The sequence below is a fragment of the Elaeis guineensis genome, chromosome 11, assembly GCF_000442705.2.
Source record: "Elaeis guineensis isolate ETL-2024a chromosome 11, EG11, whole genome shotgun sequence".
Classification (NCBI taxonomy): Eukaryota; Viridiplantae; Streptophyta; class Magnoliopsida; order Arecales; family Arecaceae; genus Elaeis; species Elaeis guineensis.
In genome coordinates this window covers 116,011,650-116,034,097 of record NC_026003.2, presented here as the reverse complement: position 1 = coordinate 116,034,097, position 22,448 = coordinate 116,011,650, and the positions used below count along the sequence as shown (strand labels likewise).

Genomic DNA, 22,448 nt, shown 5'->3' with positions numbered 1-22,448 from the left:
AAATTGCAATCCTAGTTCCTTATTTGATGTTCTTTGTGGTTCCACCAAAAGATGAATCGAAAAGAATTTACATATAATGCACGTCAAAGTGTTTCACAAACTCAAAGTTGAACCTGTTAAGAAAAAAAAAAAAAAATCGAACAAAGCAGATTTATAAGCATGCGTTAAGGATTAATTCTGTTATGCAAGATACTGGTAGATGTCCTCCAAATTACCTTATGATATACGTTGATTGATTTGGGGGGGTGGCGGGGCGTGTTTGTATCCATCAAATCCACACAAGGGCGGGCACGCAGCGGCACATCCGTGTCATCTAACAGGGATAGAACTATCGATCTTTCCTTTTGTGCACCATGTAACAATTATTAGTAGGTAATAATTTTTTATGAGGAAAAAGAACAATAGCTTGAATAGTTAGTGCCATTCATGTAAGATGTCATCATGTGAATTGCATCTGTTGCTGCTAGTTTCTACCAAAGGTAGGATCGGTCAAAGATGAAATGTGATTGACATTTGGCGGTGATGGTTTGACTTGCAAAACAAGCTAAATTGGCTCTGATAAAAACCCTATGATGGTAAAAAAATTAGAGAATAGAGAAACAAACATATTGTTAGAAGAGAAGTGATTGCATATTTTTAGAATTTTTTTTGATTTTTTTTTTCATAAACGAGGGTGAAAGCATTGCGAAGAGTTTAGAGAAATATATTCTTAGTTTTCCTTATTAGATAAATATATTTATTATTTTTTAATTTATTAGGAAAGATATGTCATTATCTTGGACAATTATCATGTATGGACTCTGAAATTTTCTCAACCAGCATAAATTAGGTAAAAATATAAGAATAAATTTTTTTTGAAATGTCAATTTGGATGGTGTTGAAAACTAGCATCAAGATCAAATCGGATCGACATTTTCTTTGTGTAGATTCTAAAGTAAAATTTTTTTATCCGTATCAGCACTTACCAATTTTGACATGATCTAAACCTTGTTCTAATTTGTAACGGGATATGAGCCGGCTCGATGCTACAGCGGAACGAGCCAAATCTGGCCTCAAGATTCGAGTTTGATGGGGAGTCTGATACAGTGATACGTTTGTAACGTGGAATCTTCACGTGATTGGCACGTGATCTACCTCTACCGCGCCGACGTATGGCCCCACACCCCCGCTAAATCCAGAGAGCCGAGAGCGATTCTAGAAGCACGCTGCATAGAAAAAAAAAAGGGGGGCAGGGGGGCCGACCGCATCAGCCAGCGGGAACGGGGACCGCAGCCAGCCACCATGAGTACCATGAAGTTCTGCCGCGAGTGGCACGTAACTCCTCTCGCTACCCTCTCCCTTCCCTTCCGTCTCTCTCTCTCTCTCTCTTCCTCTCTTTTATTAAGCTCTCATCATCTCCTTTGTTTTCGGAGACAGCAACAACATTCTGTACCCAAAGGAGGATAAGCAGAAGAAGACCCTCCTCTTCGCCTGCCGCAACTGCGACTATCAGGTCTCCTTCGTCTTCCTTCAGAGCTCTTGTTTTTTCTCTTTCCTTTTTTTATTTTTTGAGTGTTGGGATGATCTTTTCGTCGGTAATCACAGGTTGCTAGGGTTTTGGTTTTTTTTTTTTTTTCTTTTTTTTTTTGCGACAAATGCTAGTTAGAATAATTCATGCGCAATCGATTGCAATGGCATCTCCGTGGTGTGATCAGTTTCTAACCTAACCCCAGGCGTGCTTTTTATATGTATCCATCTCAATGTTGATGTCGGGAACAAGAAACATTGTGCAATATGGAGTGTCCAACAGCAGCGATGGAGCTGTTTGTGTGGATTTAAGTTACGACAAGACTTGGGTTGTAGATGAGGATTTCTTTCGAAGGGAGCCTTGCGAGCCCGTAGCAGTTGATGATAAGGTGGTGGAGAAACATACTTAGATGGTCGTGAGATGTGTCGTGGTGATTTAGTTTGGCCTTTTCACGGAATCAGCTTAGGTTTTAACAGGTATTAGTGGTGACAGAAGAAGAGATTTATGTAGCTTGTCCTGACATAAGCATTGGTTGTTATAGTCTTATAGCTTTAATTTCTATGAATTCACTCATTCTTACCGTTTTTTTGATTAATTTTATGTTCTTGCCCATGTTATTCAGTATATGTTAGTGCTTTTAAATTCTAATTTACAATGCTTTAGTTTGTCAAAGGCAATATCTCTTTGAATATATGATCTTTGATATGTATTAGATTGTTTAGGCCACAACCCAAAACATAGGCAACCTTCCCATTTTTTCAGTTATACCCCTTTAGGTAACTTCTTCAGTTATGCTTTAAGTTGATTAGACCACATTCTAATTTTGTCATTTCTTTTATAAAATTCCTTTAGGTAACTTCCTCAGATTTGTTAAGCGTGTTAAGATCATATTCCACATTTCCTTCAACATACAGCTAAAGTAGCTGGAAACTTTGTTTGTATCAGTGAAAAGTTCTTCCATGAGAATGGTCTCGTCCACCATAGATGTATACATAACTTGATGCTAGTGATGAAAACCAAGTGCAGAATGAAGGGAAATTTATAATGTTTTTGACTTGGGAGCTGGGGCTAAATTTAACCAGATCCTAATTATATCCAGATCATCTAGAATTACTGAAAAACCTTTTCGATGTAGTTATAACTTATAAAGTTGTAGCAAAGTTGAAAGTTGAGCAACTAGAAGACACTTAATACCAGATCAGAAAAGGTATCAGATATAAAGCTGTCCATTCTAGAGAAAATTTTTCTAGATAATTGACATTCGGATGGAAACTTTTGCTGGGTCTCAGCTTTTGAATCTGTTGTCTTTTGTTAAGGTGCATGATACAGTAGGTCCGATATATGTAATTCAGATTCGAGGAGAGGATAAAAAATGTATAAAATATAATGGAAAACAAAAATAAATATAACTAACCTAAGATGTGGATCAATAAAATATAAAATATACAAGAATTTAGAATAACATAAATAAAATAAACTACATAGAATACAATATAATAAGATGAAATGGGAGAATATTAGATGGATGGAAAGGATCTCAGCAACCTTTCTTTTACATTTTAAATGGGTCTTTCGGTCATTTAATATTAAATCAATGCCTTAAATTAGTAATGAATCTTAGTTTTGGTATGTTGGCTGATATTTCAATATTTTGATTACTATATATCAGCCAGGATACCAGGTTATTTTTTTCCAGCTTTCCATATTAGTTGACATCGGTCATTTGCCAAGTCGAACAATTTACGGGCTCTAAATCCTTAATTATTACCCCAAACCCCAAACAGATGAATTCCATCTAAGTAAAAATTGGCAATCAAACTTATTACTGGATGACAGCTTAAATTAGACTCCATGCAATCAGCTCCATAACTAAATTAAACCTGTGCATGTTGAGAATTTTCTAAAATCTCTCATCTAATTGTAGGATATTTGTATAGTTTCCTATTCTTCCTCTCTTTTCTTATTCACTGTAACTATATTTAATTATCCCTTATTTGATGGGATTTATACGGGATTTGATCTTATTCTTTATTTCATGAGATTTACATGAGATTTGGTCTTATCCCTTTTTTCATGGGATTTGATCTCTTAAGAAGAACATTTTTTTGTATATTTATGTGAGATTGATTACCCACTAAAAATGTAGAAGTGAATCACATCTTTTCTCAGTGCATATAGTAACCTATTAACTGAGTGGCTCTAGAAGATCCATCCATGAAAATTATCACAACATGGGCTGAAATTCGACCGGTAAATTAGACTTTTGATCCCCGTTTCTAAATATGCATGAGAGAGGGTATGCAGGCCTTTTGGAAAGGAATAGGTTTTCAAACATATCTCTGGGTGCTGTCCTGATATCTCAGCAAGAAATATGACCCAATCTAAGGGCTGGAATCATTGGATTAGGTTTTCCTAAAAGAGTGGAAAGAAGAATTAGGTTTAATTGCTGTTATGAAATTTCAAAAACTGAGAAAAGCACGAGACCCTCTTAAATAAAACCATGAAACCACTTTTTTCTCATTCCTAAACCATACCCCACGAGTCTCACTTACTGTTCATGATACTATTCACACTATGGTAACAATAAACAGGGAAGCAATGGTAAATTTTTTGACAACTTAATGAGGGTGGATGTGGTGTATTAACTTGAATAATGTGATGAAAAATGTGTCCTAAAGTCAATTATCTGTTTGTAAATGATTGTGCTATTTGTAAATTGTATATGAATTATTAATTAATAAAAATTATTGGATATTTTCATCATAAATTGTGTATCTTCTTTATTGAACTCTCATGTTATGATGTTCTTAGAACTACTTTCAATCGATAATGAAGGATTTATCGTGTAGTTCTTAAACTTATTCGTGACTAAACAATACGTTATTACTAAGATGATAACGTTTATCAAGTATCGATCGTTGTGTGCTATATGAGTTGGTTGTTCTCGTAACTAAGGAGTGTGGAGACACTGATATGGCATGCAGGTGAAATGTAGGAGCACATTTGCACGAACGTGACCAAACTGAGGACTCTGCTGTAGTAGCTTGCAAAAGATATAGGTATAAGTATCCCTCCGATATGAGATCACTACGGTGACGTGCAAGCAACTCATTGTATTTTGGTATCGGACTACTTGTATTTCTAATACAGTGATGGAAAGTTCTTGGACACAGTCAAACATTTGCTAAGTCAGTGTGTGAGTTAAGATGGAATTGACCGCTCTAAGTTGTTAGAGATAATGCTATAATGTGTTTTAATTTAATAAAATCTTGATCAGGATAATCTTTGTGAGGAGTTACAGGATTTATAAGATTGAGACAAACTACGGATATACTGATCAAGAGTTGACAGTTTAACTCTAAAGTCATCCTGAGCATTGAGAGTCAAAGGGATGAATTATACGGTAACCATATGCTAAAGGTTCTTAAATATTGCTTTGCGATCATTCGATCTATCCGGACGTCGGATATCATTGCTAGATGATCACTTCGATTAGTATAAGAATTTGTTCTTGTGCTATCAGCTTAGGTTCGAATATATGGGGTCACACACAATAGAAGTTCCTATCTGATCAGATGGCTGATCAACGATTGAGAATCGTTCAAGGGTATAATCGTCAATATGATTGATCATTAATCTTATGCAAAAGTTGTGATGAAATAATTTGCTAAAGGTTAGTGAGTTATAGGAGGATTAATTAGCAATTAGATTGTTAATTAGCTCGATTTGATTGAGCAATGAGGTTTGGATCAAGTCTAATTGAATTGGATTCAATTAAGTTTGATCCGATTAGGTTATGAGATGATCTAATCGCTAATAGAGATTAATTTCTGATTTGATCAGGACTTGGATTCGATTAATTTTTGATTGGATTAAGATTTAATTGAGTTGATTTACTACTTAATTTGATTAGGTTCACTCTTATCTATTTGGATCTAACTAAATGAGATTTGGTTGGAACCAAATAACTAAAATCTAGAGTCTAATTAGATTGGACTTCTCCTTAGTGCCAACTCATGACCATGTCGAGAAATTTTTTATGCCCTCTCTGGTTTTGCATGATGAATTCCCACGCCAAAGAGAGGATTCTCGCCCCACCTCAACACCTTAGTGGATAAGGATAAGTTTGGTTGAGTTTAAATTCAAAAGGGTTTTGAATTTAAACTAAAACCAACTTTTATCTTTATCCTGATCTCCATCTCATCGCCCACCATAAAAGACCTCCATTTTGTGTGACAAAGTGTGGATGTTTTTACTGTAAAAATTATTCCTGAGTGGGGCATGAAATAGTGAATGGGGCGGGTCTTTTGTGTATGAAACAGAGGATATCTATTTTCTATTGGGCGTGAGTCTCTTGAGTGGGTTTCCTAGGGTTCTGATTTTAGTGTTTCGAGAAGAGAGGAAAGTGAGAAGAGAGTTTATCTGATTTTCACAGTCTTCCACCACTTCATCCTCCTAAATCCATCTTCAACTTTGAAAGAGTCTGTGAGATCCGAAGAGGGGTGTAGATCAGCCATCAAGAGGCCTTCGCAAGGAGCTAGCACTCCAGAGAGATCAATCAGCATCAGGGCTTCGTGTGGATGTTCTGTAGAGGTCAGACATTCTGTGCGGCTGCTCGGCATCAGGAAGAACCTCAAATCCATGGTTGTCAGTTGCGGTGATCAACTATCCGCGCTTTGGTATAAGATCTGATCTTAGTAGATATGATCTAGTTTATCGTAGAGATCGTAGATGTGATCTACTATTTTATTGATATGATCAATAGTGTTAAGATTTCAGATTATGCATATTATTTATATCATATGATCTTTAGTAGGTGGTTTTTAGATCTGATCTAATACATTCATAGTAGATTAAATTGTTTAATCTAGTCTGCTTTCATTAAAAATTTTAAAAATGCATGCATGAAACTGCCTATGTTTCTTTCAATTGGTATCAGAGCCGAAGTTCGACATGATATAAATCCATATGCATATAGATCCGAAATTAATCTATCTTATATGTGATATGTTAGATTAGATGTCTTAGTAGCCTAGTATTCGGATTGTGCATCATCAGGCCATTCAGTTATAAGAGCAAGTAGGATTTAAAGATCTCTTCTCATTCCATGGGTTCTCTCATGATGTGTAGGAGTGTCATTGTGATGTTTCATGAGGAAGAACCGTGAAATTTTTTTTTAAAAATTATTTTAATCATGGCAAATAAAATCTAGAATCATAAATAAGTTTAGATTAGATTTAAAAATGATTTATGATTGATTTTATTGCTGGTTGTGGAAAAATATTTGTTTTGAAAATTCTGCAATGTGTTGCTGTCAAGCATGCTTAGTCGACTCAATTTTGATTTGAGTCGACTCAGAACCTTTATGGGTTGGCTCAGTTTCTTGATGAGCGGACCCAGTTTGTGCAGGCTGAAAATAAGAGTTTCTGTTCATCATCAGTGAATCAACTATGTCTCAGAATTTAGTCGACCCATTATGATGAGTCGGCTCAATCTAAAGGTGAGCTGACTCAAATTTCGGAACTGAATATTTATACATAAAATTTAATGTAAAATAGTTTACACTTGAAATGATTTCAAAATCTAACCTAAATTCATGTTAATTCTACACTTAATTGAGAATTAAGGGTTGAACATTTAGATCTAGAATTGTGAATTTAAGATCTAATGACATTGCATAAAATATGGGGCTATGGGTTAGCTCAAATCAGATTTTTTTAACTGGGTTAGACCTAGGATTAGAATCAAAGAGTTAATTGATTAAATTGAGTAATTGATCCAATCTATCCAAAAGTTGATTTAGATTAGGTCAAGGATACTCTAGATCAAATACAATAGTTGTAGTTGGTCAAGTCTATGTTTTTGATTAGTCCAAATGAACCTGATTGTTAGCTTAGTGGTCGAACCCAAGTCTATAAGTTCATTAAATCGAAATAGATAAATTGATTGGTGTCTAAGGCAAGTGACTGAATGGGGTTTTTAATTGGGACTGTTCTCTTTTCTGGCCAACTGCATTGGTATTTAACTAAGGAAAGAAATGAGGATCCTTCCGTCAGTCTCCACTTACCTAACCAATGTGGTCGATTTGATTTTGATTAGATTACTTAATGATTCGGGTTGATCCATGCTAGTTAGGTAAATCGATTTTAACTAGTTTAGGTGTTTCTGGACTGGCTTGTCTGTAGTCTTCTTTGATGGCTTTGTGAAGTTAGTGAAAGCATTATGATTAGTTAATCAATCTCTTCTCTTATTTTTGAAAATATGTAAATAAATTTTTTAAATTATTAGATCTTAAAAATAAAATAGTTATGAGGATAACTAGATCATAGCCTCCTATTAAGGTGGATGATAATCGGTCCAATAGTTTAATAATCGTTGGAGGCGCTATACGTCTGGTGCTTATCTGCTATTGGAAGTATCATTCATTATATAATGACTCAATTGTGATTCTCTAATAGATGGTCAGGTTGGCCGAGCCACACTTGGGCCCGATTATTCGTTAGTTAGATATGCTGAGTGTGGTCATGTTAATAGTTAGACCTAATCAGGATTTTTAGTAGAGGTGCTACATGCTTGCTGAAGTGATGCCTAGGGCAAAACTAATTACTAGAAATTATTTGGAGAAGCAATTGGTTAAGAACCTATCCATAGATGTACATGGATTAGTCGAGCCACACTCGGATCCGTGTGCAGCCTGTGTGAATTCTAGTACCGGCTAAAGAATTAAAGCAATTTCTCAAATTGGAGGTAGAGGCTATCAATTCGTATAAAATAATGGAAGAACTTTTAGAGTAAAGTCTAAATCTTTAGGCTTAAATAATTTATATATATTAATAGGTCTTATGGTTTTTCCTTTTATGTAGTTATGGCTAGTACTTTATCGCTCTGATCACTGTTGGACGGTGATAAGTTGACGGAACCTAGTTTCGATAGCTGATATTGAAAAATTAAACATCGTCCTGGAGCATGAGCAGATTTTGTATGTTCTAACAGATCTGTCACTTGAGGAGTCCACTCCGAATGCTCGTGGTGCGATTCGAGATACTTACCAAAAATAGCTCAACGATCGAATCATGGTGCATTGTATCATGTGGGCGGCGATGAACGATGAGTTCAGTCGCAAGTTTGAGGATGCTCGATCGGAGGACAGTTGCAAGGGTTGAACGAGTCCTTCAGTACTCCTGATGACGTTGAGAGGTACAAAATTAGTCGTGCTGTCTTCAATGCTTGAATGAGGGAAGAAGCGTTGGTCATTGATCATGTACTGTACATGATCGAACAGATCGAGTGTTTGAGCAAATTTGAATTTTTTTTGCATGAGCAGTTTGGGAAAGATGCGATTTTGAACTCTTGGCCTAAGTCCTACCTCTCCTTCCTTAGTCATTATAGAATGACTAAGTCTGCAGTTAACTATCACGGTTTGCTGGGATTGCTGTAAATTTTTGAGAAGGATCACCGGCTTTGATCACCAGCTTCACAAAGAGCCGGTGAATGTAGTGGGATGGTCCTCTTCTGGGCGTTGTCCCTTTAAGAAAGGGAAGAAGAATAAAAGGGTGCAGAGTGCCAGGGCGTCTAAGTCCGTTCAGACAAAAAAGTCTAAGGCTGATCAGAATCAGGCAGAGTGCTTCTACTGTAAGAAGCTGGATCATTGGAAGAGGAACTGTCTTCAATGCATTGCTTCTCTTGACCCAAACAGATCGAATAAGAGAAAGAAGCAAGCAGTTGCTGATCAAGATAATTATATGATAATACTTTGTAATTTTTTTATTTGTGATACTACGATCTGTATATTGGATTCTGAAAGTCTTATTAATATTTGCAATTTGTTGTAGGGACTTCAGGTTAGTAGGAGGTTTGAAGACGACGAGAGATTCCTGAATGTTGGAGATGGAAGATCTGTTCTAGTTCTAGCTTTAGAAATTGTCGAGCTTGTTTTCAATTTTAATATCATTGTTTTGAATGATTGTCACTTTTGTTCGTCTTTTTTATTGAATGTAATTTCTGTAAGCCTTCCGGCCATGAACGGATATGAAATTTTAATAAAAAATAATTATTGTGATATCATTATGAATGGTGTTACTGTGATGAATAGACAAATGAGTAATAGCATTTACGTTTTATCATGGCCTATCAGTGTAATGTACACATCGAATAAGTATCCTAGATTAAATAATATCATGGATGCCTACCTTTGGCATTGTAGGTTAGGTCATATCAACAAGAACAGGATAAACAAATTAGCTAAAGTGAGAATCTTCGAAGTCAATGATTGTGAATTATTGCCAACCTATGAATCCTGTCTTCTTGGAAAGATGACTAAATCATCTTTTACTGAAAAAAGTGAACAAGCCAGTGAAGTTTTAAGCCTAGTACATAGTGATATATATGGACCAATGAACACATATGCCAGAGGTGGATATTATTACTTCATTACGTTCACCGATAACCTATCGAGGTATGGATACGTCTATCTTATGAAACATAAATTTGAATCATTTGAAATGTTCAAACGATTTCGTAATGAGGTTGACAAATAAACTGTGAAGAGCATAAAAATTCTTCGATCTGATCGAGGAGGTGAATACGTCATTCGTGAGTTTCTGATATATCTAGAAAAGAATGAGATTTTCTCACAATGGACTCCTTCTGGGACACCACAACATAATGGAGTATCAGAAAGGAGAAATCGAATTTTGTTAGACATGATTCGATCTATGATGGATTTTGCAAGTCTATTGATCTTCTTTTGGAGATATGCACTCGAGTCTGCCTATTATATACTTAATAAGATTTCGAGTAAGTTTGTTAATAAAACACCATATGAGATGTGGACTGGACGTAAGTCGGGGCTTTCACACTTTAGAATTTGGAGATATCCGACTTATGTCAAACGTTTAAAAATAGATAAGCTTGGGCTTAGATCAGATAAATATTTATTTATTGGATATCCGAAATAAATTAAGGATTATTACTTCTATCTTACTGAAGAACAAAAGGTGTTTGTCAGCCATAGGGCTATCTTTTGGAAAAAAAAAATTTCTTGGGGAAGAAACTAATGCCACTAAAGTTGAACTTGATAAAGTTTGACAGATAGAAAAACCGACACAAACAAATGAAAATACAGAACTAGATTTGATTAGATCAAACTCAGAGCCCGTTGTAGAGGCACTTTTGAGGAGATCCGGTAGAATACTGCGTCAGCCGGACAGATACTACGGTTTCTTAGTTTGGGACGGTGATCCTATTGAACTTGATGAAAACAACAAGAATCCAATCACCTACGTGGATGCCATGTAGAGATCCGATTCTGATAAGTAGCTTTAAGCCATGAAGTCCAAAATGCAGTTCATGAAGATCAACGATGTATAGACACTCGTTAATCCACCTAAAAAGATAAAATCCATAGGGTGTAAGTGGATTTTTTTTAAAAAAAAGAGTGCAGACGGGAAGGTGTAGATCTCTAAAATCTGTTTGGTTGTCAAGAGATATTGTCAACGTTATGGTATTGACTATGACGAGACGTTTTCTTCTATGACAATGCTCAAGTTTATTCGGATTATACTTGCGATAGCGGCATACCTTGATTACGAAATTTAACAAATGGATGTCAAAATCACTTTCTTAAATAGAGAACCGGAAGAAGAGGTGTATATGATACAACCTGAAGAGTTCACATCCACAGATGAATCTGAGGTGTGCAAGCTTCAGAGATCCATTTACGTATTGAAGTAGGCATCTCAGAGTTGGAACATACATTTTGATAAGACGATCAGAATGTATGGCTTCGTTAAATGGTTCAGCATGAAAAATTTCAAGAAAAACTATCTTCTGATAGGTCATGAAATTACTCTCTAAGAAGGATTGTTCGACAACTCTACAAGAGAGAGCATATGAGTAGAATCTCATATACCTCGATAGTTGAATCTATCATGTATGCCATGATATGTACAAGATCGGATTTGGCATGCTCACTAGGTGTAGTAAGTAGGTATCAATCTGATTTGAGTGAGAATCATTGGAAGATTGTAAAAATCATCCTTAAGTATTTAAAAAATGTTAAGGACTAATGGCTAATTTATATAGAATCTGACTGAAAACTTATAGGATTTACAGATTCAGTTTTCTGTCGGATCATGATGATAGCAAAAGGGTATCGAGATATATTTTTATCCTAAATGATGGGACGATTTGTTGAAAAAGTTTCAAGCAGCACACTATAGTCAATTCTGTTTGTGAGGCGGAGTATATTGTGGCATTCGATGCTGCCAAGAAAGCTGTTTGGTTGCAGAAGTTCATCAGCGAGCTTGAAGTGGTTCCTTCAGTTGAAGATTCGATTTTTTTGTATTGTGACAGCACTGGTGTCATCGCTCAAGCAAAAGAACTTAAGTCCTATCAGAGAACCCAGCACATCCTCCGTTGCTATTACCTTGTCCGTGAGATCGTGGATCAAGGTGACATCAATCTTCAGAAGATCGATGGAAAGGAGAATTTGGCCGACCCATTTACTAAAGTCCTTAGAATCAAGGAGTTCGATGATCACAAATAGAAGATGGATATTCGATACTGTTTCGATTGGTTTTAGTCTAAGTGAGAGTTATTGAAAAATGTGTCCTAAAGCCAATCGTTTGTTTGTAAATGATTGTGCTATTTATAAATTATATATGAATTATTAATTAATAAAAATTATTTGATATTTTCATCATAAATTGTGCATCTTTTTTATTGAACTCTTATGTTATGATGAAATCTTTAGAACTACTTTCAATTGATAAAGGAGGATCTATCGTGTAGTTCTTAAACTTGTTCGCGATCAAATGATACGTTATTACTAAGACGATAACGTTTTATGAAGTATAGATCGTTGTATGTTATATGAGTTGGTTGTTCTCGTAATCAAAAAATGTGAAGACATTGGTATGGCATGCAGATGAAATGTAGGAGTACATTTGCACTGAACGTGATCAAACTGAGGAGCATTCTGCTGTCAAGAGTAGCTCGCAAAGGATATGGGTATAAGTGTCCCTCTGATTTGAGATCACCACGGTGACTTGCAAGCAACTTATTGTGCTTTAGTGCCGGACTACCTGTATTTCTGATACAGTGATGGAAGGTTCTGGGCATAGTCAAATACTTGCTAAGTCGATGTGTGAGCTAAGATGGAATTGACCGCTCCAAGTTGTTGAAGATAATGCTACAATGTGTTTCAATTTAGTAAAATCTTAGTCAGGATAATCTTTATGAGGAGTCACAGGATTTATAAGATTAAGACATACTACGAATGTACTGATTAAGAGTTGACAGTTTAACTCTGAAGTCATCTTGAGCATTGAGGGTCAAAAGGATGAATTATATGTTAATCATATGCCAAAGGTTCTTGAATGTTGCTTTGCGATCATTCGGCCTATCCGGATGTCAGATATCATTGCTAGATGATCACTTCGATTAGTATAGAAATTTGTTTCTGTGCTACCGGCTTAGGTTTGAACCTATGGGGTTACACACAATAGAAGTTCGTGTCTGATCAGATGGCTGATCAACGATCGAGAATCGTTCAAGAATATAATCGTCAATATGATTGATGATTAATCTTATGCAAAAGTTGCGATGAAATAATTTGCTAAAGATTAGTGAATTATAGAAGGATTAATTAGTAATTAGATTGTTAATTAGTTCAATTTGATTGAGTAATGAGATTTGGATCAAGTCTAATTGAATTGGATTCAATTAGGTTTGTTCTGATTAGGTGATGAGATGACCTAATCGCTAAGGAAGATTAATTTTTGATTTGATCAGGACTTGGATTCGATTTATTTTTAATTGGATTAGGATTTAATTGAGTTGATTTGCTATCTAATTTGATTAGGTTCACTCATATCTATTTGGATCTAACTAAATGAGATTTGGTTGGAACCAAATAACTAAAACCTAGAGTCCAATTAGATTGGACTTCTCCTTAGCGCCAACCCATGACCACGTCGAGAAATTTTTCACGCCCTCTTTGGTTTTGAGTGATGAATTCCCATGCCAAGAGAGGATTCTCGCCCCACCTCAATGCTCTAGTGGATAAGGATAAGTTTGGTTAAGTTTAAATTCAAAAGGGTTTTAAATTTGAACTAAAACCAACTCTTATCTTTATCTTGATCTCTATCTCATCGCCCACCATAAAAGACCTCCATTTTGTTTGACAAAGTGTGAATGTTTTTACCGTGAAAATTATTCATGAGTGGGGCATGAAACAGTGAGTGGGGCGGGCCTTCTGTGTGTGAAATAGAGGATATCTATTTTCTTTTGGGCGTGAGTCTCTTGAGTGGGTTCCCTACGATTCCGATTCTAGGGTTTCGAGAAGAGAGGAAAGTGAGAAGAGAGTTTATCTGATTTTCACAGTCTTCCACCACTTCATCCTCCTATATCCATCTTCGGCTTCGGAAGAGTCCTGAGATCTGAAGAGGGGCGTAGATCAGCCATCAAGAGGCCTTCGCAAGGAACTAGCACTCCAGGGAGATCGATCAGTACTAGGGCTTCGTGTGGACGTCCTGTAGAGGTCAGACATTCAGTGCGGCTGCTCGGCATCAAGAAGAACCTCAAATCCACAGTTGTCAGTTGCAGTGATCAGCTACCCGCGCTCTTGTATAAGATTTGATCTCAGTAGATATGATCTAGTCTATCGTAGATGTGATCTATTACTTTATTGATATGATCAATAGTGTTAAGATTTCAGATTATGCATATTATTTATGTCATATGATCCTTAGTAGGTAGTTTTTAGATCTGATCTAATACATTCATGGTAGATTAAATTGTTTAATCTAGTCTGCTTCCGCTAAAAATTTTAAAATGGATGCATGAAACTGCCTATGTTTCCTTCATAATACCCATGTGAACATCCAAATAGCTATTAAATGTTAGTTCTTAGTCAGTCTCAACAAAAACCACAAAAACAAAATATTTAACAGAAACAAAGAGCAAAACACAGCAAGCTAAAAGATTAAAGGAATTCTTTGCTTGTTATCGATGGTCTGCAGCCCTTCATCATCAATCTGGGTTCCTTTAATCAGGCCGTCAAAGACAGAGGGATCAAAGGGAGTTAGTGGCTATTACCCGGACCCTTCAGATTAGCCTAAGTACCTCACCCAATACGAATATGGACATTGGTACGGCACTTGGATATGACTTTAGAAAAAGAAATTCTTAAATATTCAAAGGATCCAACGCGCTTAGTGGAAGGTTAGAAAAAGATGTTCATGATTGGCGGAATTAGATGGGCCAAAAATAAACCATCTTTTTTCATAAAAGAAGAGGCAAATTAGTCTTGTCAGTAGTGCACTAAGCTCATTTTCTTTCCAAAAAGTATGAGAGACTAAAGAGAGCAAGAGAAGGATTAAAATGTGAAACATTAGGCTGTTAATGCTAGCAAGCTTCCGCTAGATCTTTGTCTAATATAAAATTTGTAAATTGATGCATTTTATTTATTGAATAAACAGTATGTTAAGATTAAGTGGAGTGTTGATGAAATCTTAAAGGAATATACTAAAATCTAAAACTCTCATTTTTCAAACATAAGATAGATATATTAAATTTCAGTACTTGCAAATTTAACATATGGCAATTGAAGAAGCCACTGGGTCATCCTCACTTGCTTCCAAAACCTACCGAAGGCGTCAAACAAAATATGCCATTGAACTGAGGTGAATGTGAGTATATAAAGGGAATTCCAAGAAAAATCCTCTTTATTTTCAAACATGGAAAAATGAGTAATTTTAAAATTCCATAAAAATAGTCAATTTTGGAGTTCTTTGAACCAGTGATCATTATACATCTGCACTCTTGACTAAAGAAAATTCTTTTAACGTGCATCTACCTATATCAAGCATGCATCCATTACCAATATGTGTATCAATGAGCTAAAGCAGTATTCATTTGAGAAGATGTGCATGACATCCAGTAAATTCTGAAATACACTGTTTTTGAGAAAAGCTTGACCAATTTTTGCAAAATCGTAATCTTAAAAATTGGCTGCTATGGTCGCTATAATAGTTGCTATAGTGGCCACTATAGTGGTTTGAGTCAAAAATGCTATGCTAAGTACCATAATTGCGCTATATAGGGTTTGAGTATGAAGCTGCCAACATATCGAAAGAAAACCTGCTATAGCGGCCACTATTCTATATTGAGAGAGCACATGCTGGGTCTAGTTATTTCATGCCCTAGGCAATGGAGTGTCGTAGAGAAGATGAAAAAGAGAACTTAATTATGTTATATGATTGTGGATATAATTCTTCTATGGTTGATGCTATGTGACTATAGATATTCTTATTTTATGGTTGATGTTTGTGAACATTTTTATCCTGTAAATATGCAATTATGTTTGGTGAATGATGATATTTCTCATTAGCATGGATCTTTACATTATGTGGATGTTGACATGATACAATGATATTAGGTAGATGACCCTTTGTAGTTTTTCTCTCTCTCTCTCTCTTTTTTTTCTTTTTTTTTTTGTTAGAAATTGATGTAAAATATTTATTTTTTGGTACTTAGTATCGATATATTTTAGCAGCCTGCTTTCAATAACATAGTGTTCCATTGTGAAATATTGATTATTTGTTGAACCCTATGAATCATATGAAAGTAGGACACTCAAAATTTGAGGATCAATGAGTTTCATAAAATATTCTTGGTGGAAAAAAAGTGGGTGAAAGATCCCATTGAATTAAATTTGATCCATGAATCTAAAAAAATAGTGAGAATTCATGATCTCTCTCAATATCTCTTTCTTCAAAGATCCAGGATTAGTGAGATTTTTGAGAGATTTCTATCCTTATTTGCAAGAGTCCGTGACTCCAACCAGAAATTTTCTAGCAATCTTGTTTAGTCTATCAAGAGTCCAGAAAGGGTCTGTTGCAAGGTCATGTACACCAAAAAGTTTTTATGAAGTAAAGAAGGCCTTAAGCTGGCTGTTTCTCCTCCCCCTCTCCCATATCTCTTCCATTCTTAGTTATCCTTTCTTCTTCTTTATATTATTTTCTGTTAACTGCTTCCTGCTGTGATGTCAAAGCTTATCATCAGATTTCAGTTTTCTTCATATCTTTCCAGTATTTAATACTGAATTGAAATACTTGTTGATTTCAATATAAATACAGATTTCAATACTCGTTATATTATTTGATTGTTCAGGTCTAAAGTTATTGCTGCCTGTTTAAATCTGTGTGCATTAAATTGCTTATATCTAATTATAACATCATAGTGTACCATTCAATTGAGCCCTAAGAGCCCTAGATCTTGATTTCTCCAATCATCCTTCACACATAAAACCCTAGGGCAGGACTGTTTGATCCTTCGCCCTAGAAAAATAATATTATTTCTTTGTTGTCCTGTTCTCAGCAACAAAGCTGCTTCAATCCCTAAGCTATCCTATTCCTACGTCCTTGCACATAGCTCAGGCCATCCAGTTTGATCCTCTCACCAAGCTTTATTATGTAAAGTTGGTTTAGGTCTGTGGATTCTGATTCATCATACGTTCATATTGAAGGGCAAGTCTTCCACATTCCGAAGTGTGTGGAAATTCCTTTTTGAAACTGCATGTCGACTCTTATTTGGTCTCCTCTGTCATCTTTTCAGGCAGCCAAAATCTAAGATCCCATCTTTGCAAGGGGCATTATCTAACCTATGTTGCTTGTGCTCTGACTGTAGCAAATTTTTCTCATCATTTCATCTTTAACAGTGCTGCTCCATTGAAGTTTGTATTGAAATAAGCCCTCTTCTGATGCAGGAGGTTGCTGACAGCTTTTGTGTCTATAGAAATGAAGTGCACCATACGGTTGGTGAACGCACTCAAATCCTACAAGATGTCGCAAATGATCCTACTCTTCCTCGCACCAAGGATGTCAGATGCGTGAAATGCAACCATCCTGAAGCTGTGTTTTTCCAGGTCTGTTCTACTTCACCATATGTAATGTTATACTGATGAGCACAGATTCTGAATTAGATGATGGTAAAAGTCTGGAGTTATTGATATCATTTTTGAATAATGCTTCCTTGCATTGATGTTTGATGCAAGAAAGCTTGATTTTATATAAGATCACCTTTTTGGTTAAATTGATTAAACAACTTTATCGATGTTTTAACTAATCATGTCAACACAACATACTGATAGAATCGTAACAGAACTACCATCTTTGAGGCACTTGGAACTGCTTGTCTCAAAGGCAAAGGGACTTGGGCCACCTCGCGACATGTGAATGGAGTTTGATGGGGAAGAGAGAGAATTAAGATTTTCAAGGGACGTGCTTCTGTATGGAGGATCTTTTAAAGAGAGCTGGGAACGTCATCATGGTTGGTTGTCAATTGTCATATGCTAAATACTCTTGAGAGAGTTCGAATCCTGAAAGCCTTCTTAAGCTGGGGCTTGTAGTAGCTCAGAGCCTCAGGTGATGGGTCACAAATGGCTGACCCAATAGTAATACATACGTCTCAGTGAATAGGTGCCTATGATTTAAAGAAAAATCTAGTCAGATGAGGATTCGGGAGTGGATTTAATTAGAAAAAGCCTGTGGATAATCTCTTTTGTATGGTTCGAAAGTGTTCAATAAGGGGTTTTTTAGGTTCCAAAAAGTTTGGAAGTATTTGTACAGTTATCAGCACGACCTCTAAGATTGTTGTCCAGTTATGTCTGTCATCTTTTACAGCTTATTTTAGTTATCGACTATGTTCCGTAATTGTTATCTTGATGTGGCCTTATCTGTCAGTCAAAGAATTGCATTGTCCAATGAAGTAAATAATAATAAAAAAACTAGAATATATCTTCTAAAGATTCTTAATTGTTTTTTGAGTTGTGTTGTTGCATTCTAAAAAGGCCTAGTTTTATACATGAAACCAAAAAAACTTAAAGAGACAGTTATACTAATTATTGATGTTCATTTCTTTTGTTGAATTTGCTTTTTTTTCACGGAAAAGTAAAGACATTGTTCTATGCTGTCCATATATTGTCCAGTAGTAAAATATAGTTAATAACACCATTTCATTCTTTATTAGCTCAGTAGAGCACAATCCGTGGCACTTGAGTTTTCTCATTTTTTTCAAGTAGGCATCCAATGATGCACACATCTTTGCCAACAGTGGTATCCTTATGAAACATCTTCAAATTTGTCAATGGATTTACAATGATGCATCTGTGGTGCTGGTGTTACTTTATGATGCTCTCCTTGTCGCCAGGGTGAGATGGTGACATGATGCATCATGTATCACATATTGAAGTAGTCTTAAAAGCACTTTACTAGTCTGTTACTCAAATCGTTTGCTCTCAGGATCCTTGACAGGTCCTTGTACAAACAGTGTTTGAGAGACAGAAGCAGTTAAGTTTGTTGCACTAATGCTAGCAAAGTGAAAAATGTCCCTTGTGACATGTTTTTATTCACATTTGTCTGTGCAACTTTAAGAGTGTTGTAGTGAAGTTAATGATTCTTGAAAGTTCACTACTAGTTCTTACCCAATTCAGTTGCATGGGTTTTTAAAACAAATCTATTACCATTACGATTTTATTTTAACTTTTCAATGCTTTGCTTTATATAGAAGAGTTTGCTAGTGAAATTGTATTAGACGTCTAGTGAACTTTTCCCCAGCTATTTGTGAATTGTTGCTAAGAGTAATTGCTAAATGGAGTTTGCAAACACCTGGCCAGGTCAATGCACTAAACAAATTTAATTTTGTACAATATATTAGGATCATATTTTTTATTTCCTTCTATTGTCCTTGTTATTTGGAGAAGAACTGAAGGATCTGTAGGATGATGTCCTTCTCTTAGCCTCATGAGGTGAGAAAATTGAAGGTTCCAAAACACCATCTGTTGTGGTTATCACACTTAAGGATTAGAACATGCTTCATGAGATGGTGATATGAATTTGCTTCAGATTATATAGGGTGACAATGGTCATGTGCATGGCATGCAATAAGCTATTTATTTGATAATAAGATAAACCATTGTTTTTGCACTATTTTTGGCACATTCTTAGTAGAAAAAGACTATTTGCAGCATGTGGGATTTGGAAGAGTTCGACTATGATTTATACAGAGCTTTAATCAATTGTTAAGGGCATAGGAGCTGCAATGTTGGTTAAACTTAGCATCAGACGTCATATATCATTGTGAATTATACACTGATCCTTAAAAAGTATAGGCCCTTGAGGGTTAGATGCTAATTTGAAGCCTAAATTTAGGGTTATAGTCCTTCTCAGAAGTGCTTTACATATTCTTCTTTTTAATGTGAGATTTAACAATGATAATTGTTAATGGTCATCTTGTTCTTTTTGTGTGGCTGTGAGGAGTGTGGTTTACCATGTTGTGATTCTATTCATGAAGCTTGCCACTGAAGTCCTTTGCTGAACTCATTGAGATGACTGTTTCTAGAGGTCCTGCTGTGAGTTGACTTTTCAATAGCTAAGTTTCAAAAAGGCATGGGCATTGGAATTACTATGTCGTGGAGTCCTTCTAGAAGACATTACTTGTACTCACCTGATTATCAAGTGGAGCTTTTAGCCCAATTTGTTTTTCATCTCAATTTGGCAGATACAAATGGTAAACTGCCAAGTTGTACTCTTTCTTATATTCTTATTTAACCTTAGCACCTTTTCTTTTAAATCTTTTGGATATATAGTTCAACGAATAAATTAAAGGGAAACATACGTGTGTCAGAGTGTCAACATTCACATCATAGTCAGGTGATCATCCTAGCCAAGTGACCATTTCATGTATTTTTGAATGTGGCAGTTAAACATATGTCCTTAACAAGTTCAAGAAAATCCAAATTCTACTTTCACATGTACGCAAACCAGGTTCAAACTATATCAAGAACCAAACTCCCTGCTTCTTGGACTTCCTCATCTTGTAGTTGATGCCAGAAGCTGTTGTTTTTCCTGAGTTTTATTTCACAGTTTGACAAGGATTCTAAGAGTGTGGAATTATATTCTTTTTCTTTTTTTATTTTTTGAAAAATAAAATACGTCCTTGAAACACATGCAAAATTATCATGTACGACTGATAAAAAATTAAGGACCAATACTTGCCGGTTATAGCATCCAATGTGATTAATTGATGATTCTGAAAGTTGGTATTCAAGTAGATCGTACATGAATGCACTTGCAGCTCTTCAGAGTTCAGGGACATGCCACTACCTTAGAAAAGCAATAAGTGTAATGTTGATGGATGTGCTTGGTGGTGATGAAGAGCACATATTGTGCTCGTTCCTGGTGATCCCATTGTTTTCAGTAAAATCTTGTTTCTTTGGCATCATCAAGAGGAGATACCCGGATGATTGAATATATATGAATAGCCATGCATTATTACTTGGGACATCCTGGAAATCGGCCTACATTTCTTTAATCCACTATATCCTCTCTTCTGAAAATTTACTGTAGCTTATCTGAAACTCATTACCCAGCACGTGAGATGCCATAATCCACGTCTTTTTGCTTGCATGCTTTTGGAATCGGGTAAACTACGTGCAGATCACTGAATTATTGCTGGCTAGTTTTGCAAATCCGCTTTTGTAGACCTGCTAGTTAGTTTATGTTATATATAGCTGATGTGGTTTATTTATGGAAATTGCAGGCTGCTAGTAGAGGGGAAGAAGGTATGACCCTGTTCTTTGTCTGCTGCAACCCAAGTTGCGGATATCGGTGGAGAGATTGATGAGTAGATGCCACCGTGCAGTTAATGTCATGGTCATATGACTCCACGAGAGCTTCAAATGGCCTACCAATCTGCTTATTGGCCAACAAAAGACCATGAACATTCCTGCCCAGAGTTAAAAGTACTACTTGGGAATGGTATCATATATCAGTGTGAGATTTAGCTTTTGGTGCATCATCTTTGCGTGGTGTGTTTCCCTCCCTAATTTGAGAAGTAATGATACTAGAGCAGGTACCACACAAATAGATTGTGGCCACAGAATTGCGGTTGGCACCAATGCAGATTAGGAAGCTAGCTTCTCTGTGGACCATTTATCTTGATTCCAAACTATCCTACCTAACTTTCATCAATCTACGTCAAGAGTAGCTTCGTTTGTCTTGCTGGCCATGAAATAATTTCTCGTCCTGCTATCACCTCCTGTATGTGCCTTTCAGGTCCTGTGTGAACTTCGTTTGATTGGGGACACAACTTTCCATAGTGGTACAACGGGCCACACACCTTTCGGCCCTTCTTACTTGAATCAGTATGACAGCTTTTACACCCACCTCTGACGTGCCTCCCCTTTTTCGAGTGTGACAGCTTCCGCAATGCCTCCTGATTTCATAGGATTATGAAACAGCCCTTAATCCTGTGATCTTCTGTAGGGAAAGAGGTGAAGATTAGCACCTGGTAATTACTCTAACCAAAAAATAAATGGAGCCATGTGAGCTAGCAATGATGAAAGGGTTCGGGTTGTATTTTTGGCACATCATCCTTTGTTTTTTAGCCATTTATAATGTTGGATTGTGCAATAGCTGCTATAAGATTTGTGCAGATCAATGAAAGAGCGTTTGGAGTGCTTTGAGAGTTGAATGAGTATGATCCCATGGTTGATATCGTGAGAAAGGATCAATAATTTTTGCATGAACGATACAACCCGCCCCTAAACAAGATGGCAGAAATCAGGAGTCACGGTGTGACTGTTATAATGATACGCATCTATTTGAATAATGTTATCCAAAAATGACAGTATAATTATCCAAATAAGACAAGAACCAAGCCATCCGGCTTTTCTATCTTCCTTGTAGCGGCCATGATGTGTGGCCCACCTGAACGACTTCCAAGGTGAGGTTGCTATAAATCCTTATCAGACGACCGGGTGACTTTAGTTCTCAATTTCACCTCATGCATGACTTCAATTTTAATTTTTAAACTTTCATTTATTGCTGTGCGCTCGCTCCTCAGGCCACTGATAAAGAACTCCTCGGAGAAGGCTTTG

General features: G+C 36.2%; 1 protein-coding gene across 1 annotated transcript; it reads left to right on the top strand.

Moving 5' to 3' along the window:
- The first annotated feature begins 1,200 nt into the window (after positions 1-1,200).
- Positions 1,201-21,357, top strand: LOC105054337 (DNA-directed RNA polymerases II, IV and V subunit 9A). The gene is made up of 4 exons (XM_073246166.1): positions 1,201-1,310; positions 1,417-1,492; positions 17,277-17,435; positions 21,110-21,357. The coding sequence occupies exons 1-4, from the start codon at positions 1,282-1,284 to the stop codon at positions 21,188-21,190; spliced, it is 345 nt and encodes a 114-aa protein (XP_073102267.1). The 5' UTR covers positions 1,201-1,281; the 3' UTR covers positions 21,191-21,357.
- The last annotated feature ends 1,091 nt before the right edge of the window (positions 21,358-22,448 follow it).

Coding starts and splice junctions, on each gene's coding strand:
- LOC105054337 (XM_073246166.1), top strand. CDS start 1,282: ATGAGTACCATGAAGTTCTGCCGCGAGTG. Junction 1,493..17,276: donor GCCGCAACTGCGACTATCAG/GTCTCCTTCGTC, acceptor CTTCTGATGCAG/GAGGTTGCTGACAGCTTTTG. Junction 17,436..21,109: donor CTGAAGCTGTGTTTTTCCAG/GTCTGTTCTACT, acceptor TGGAAATTGCAG/GCTGCTAGTAGAGGGGAAGA.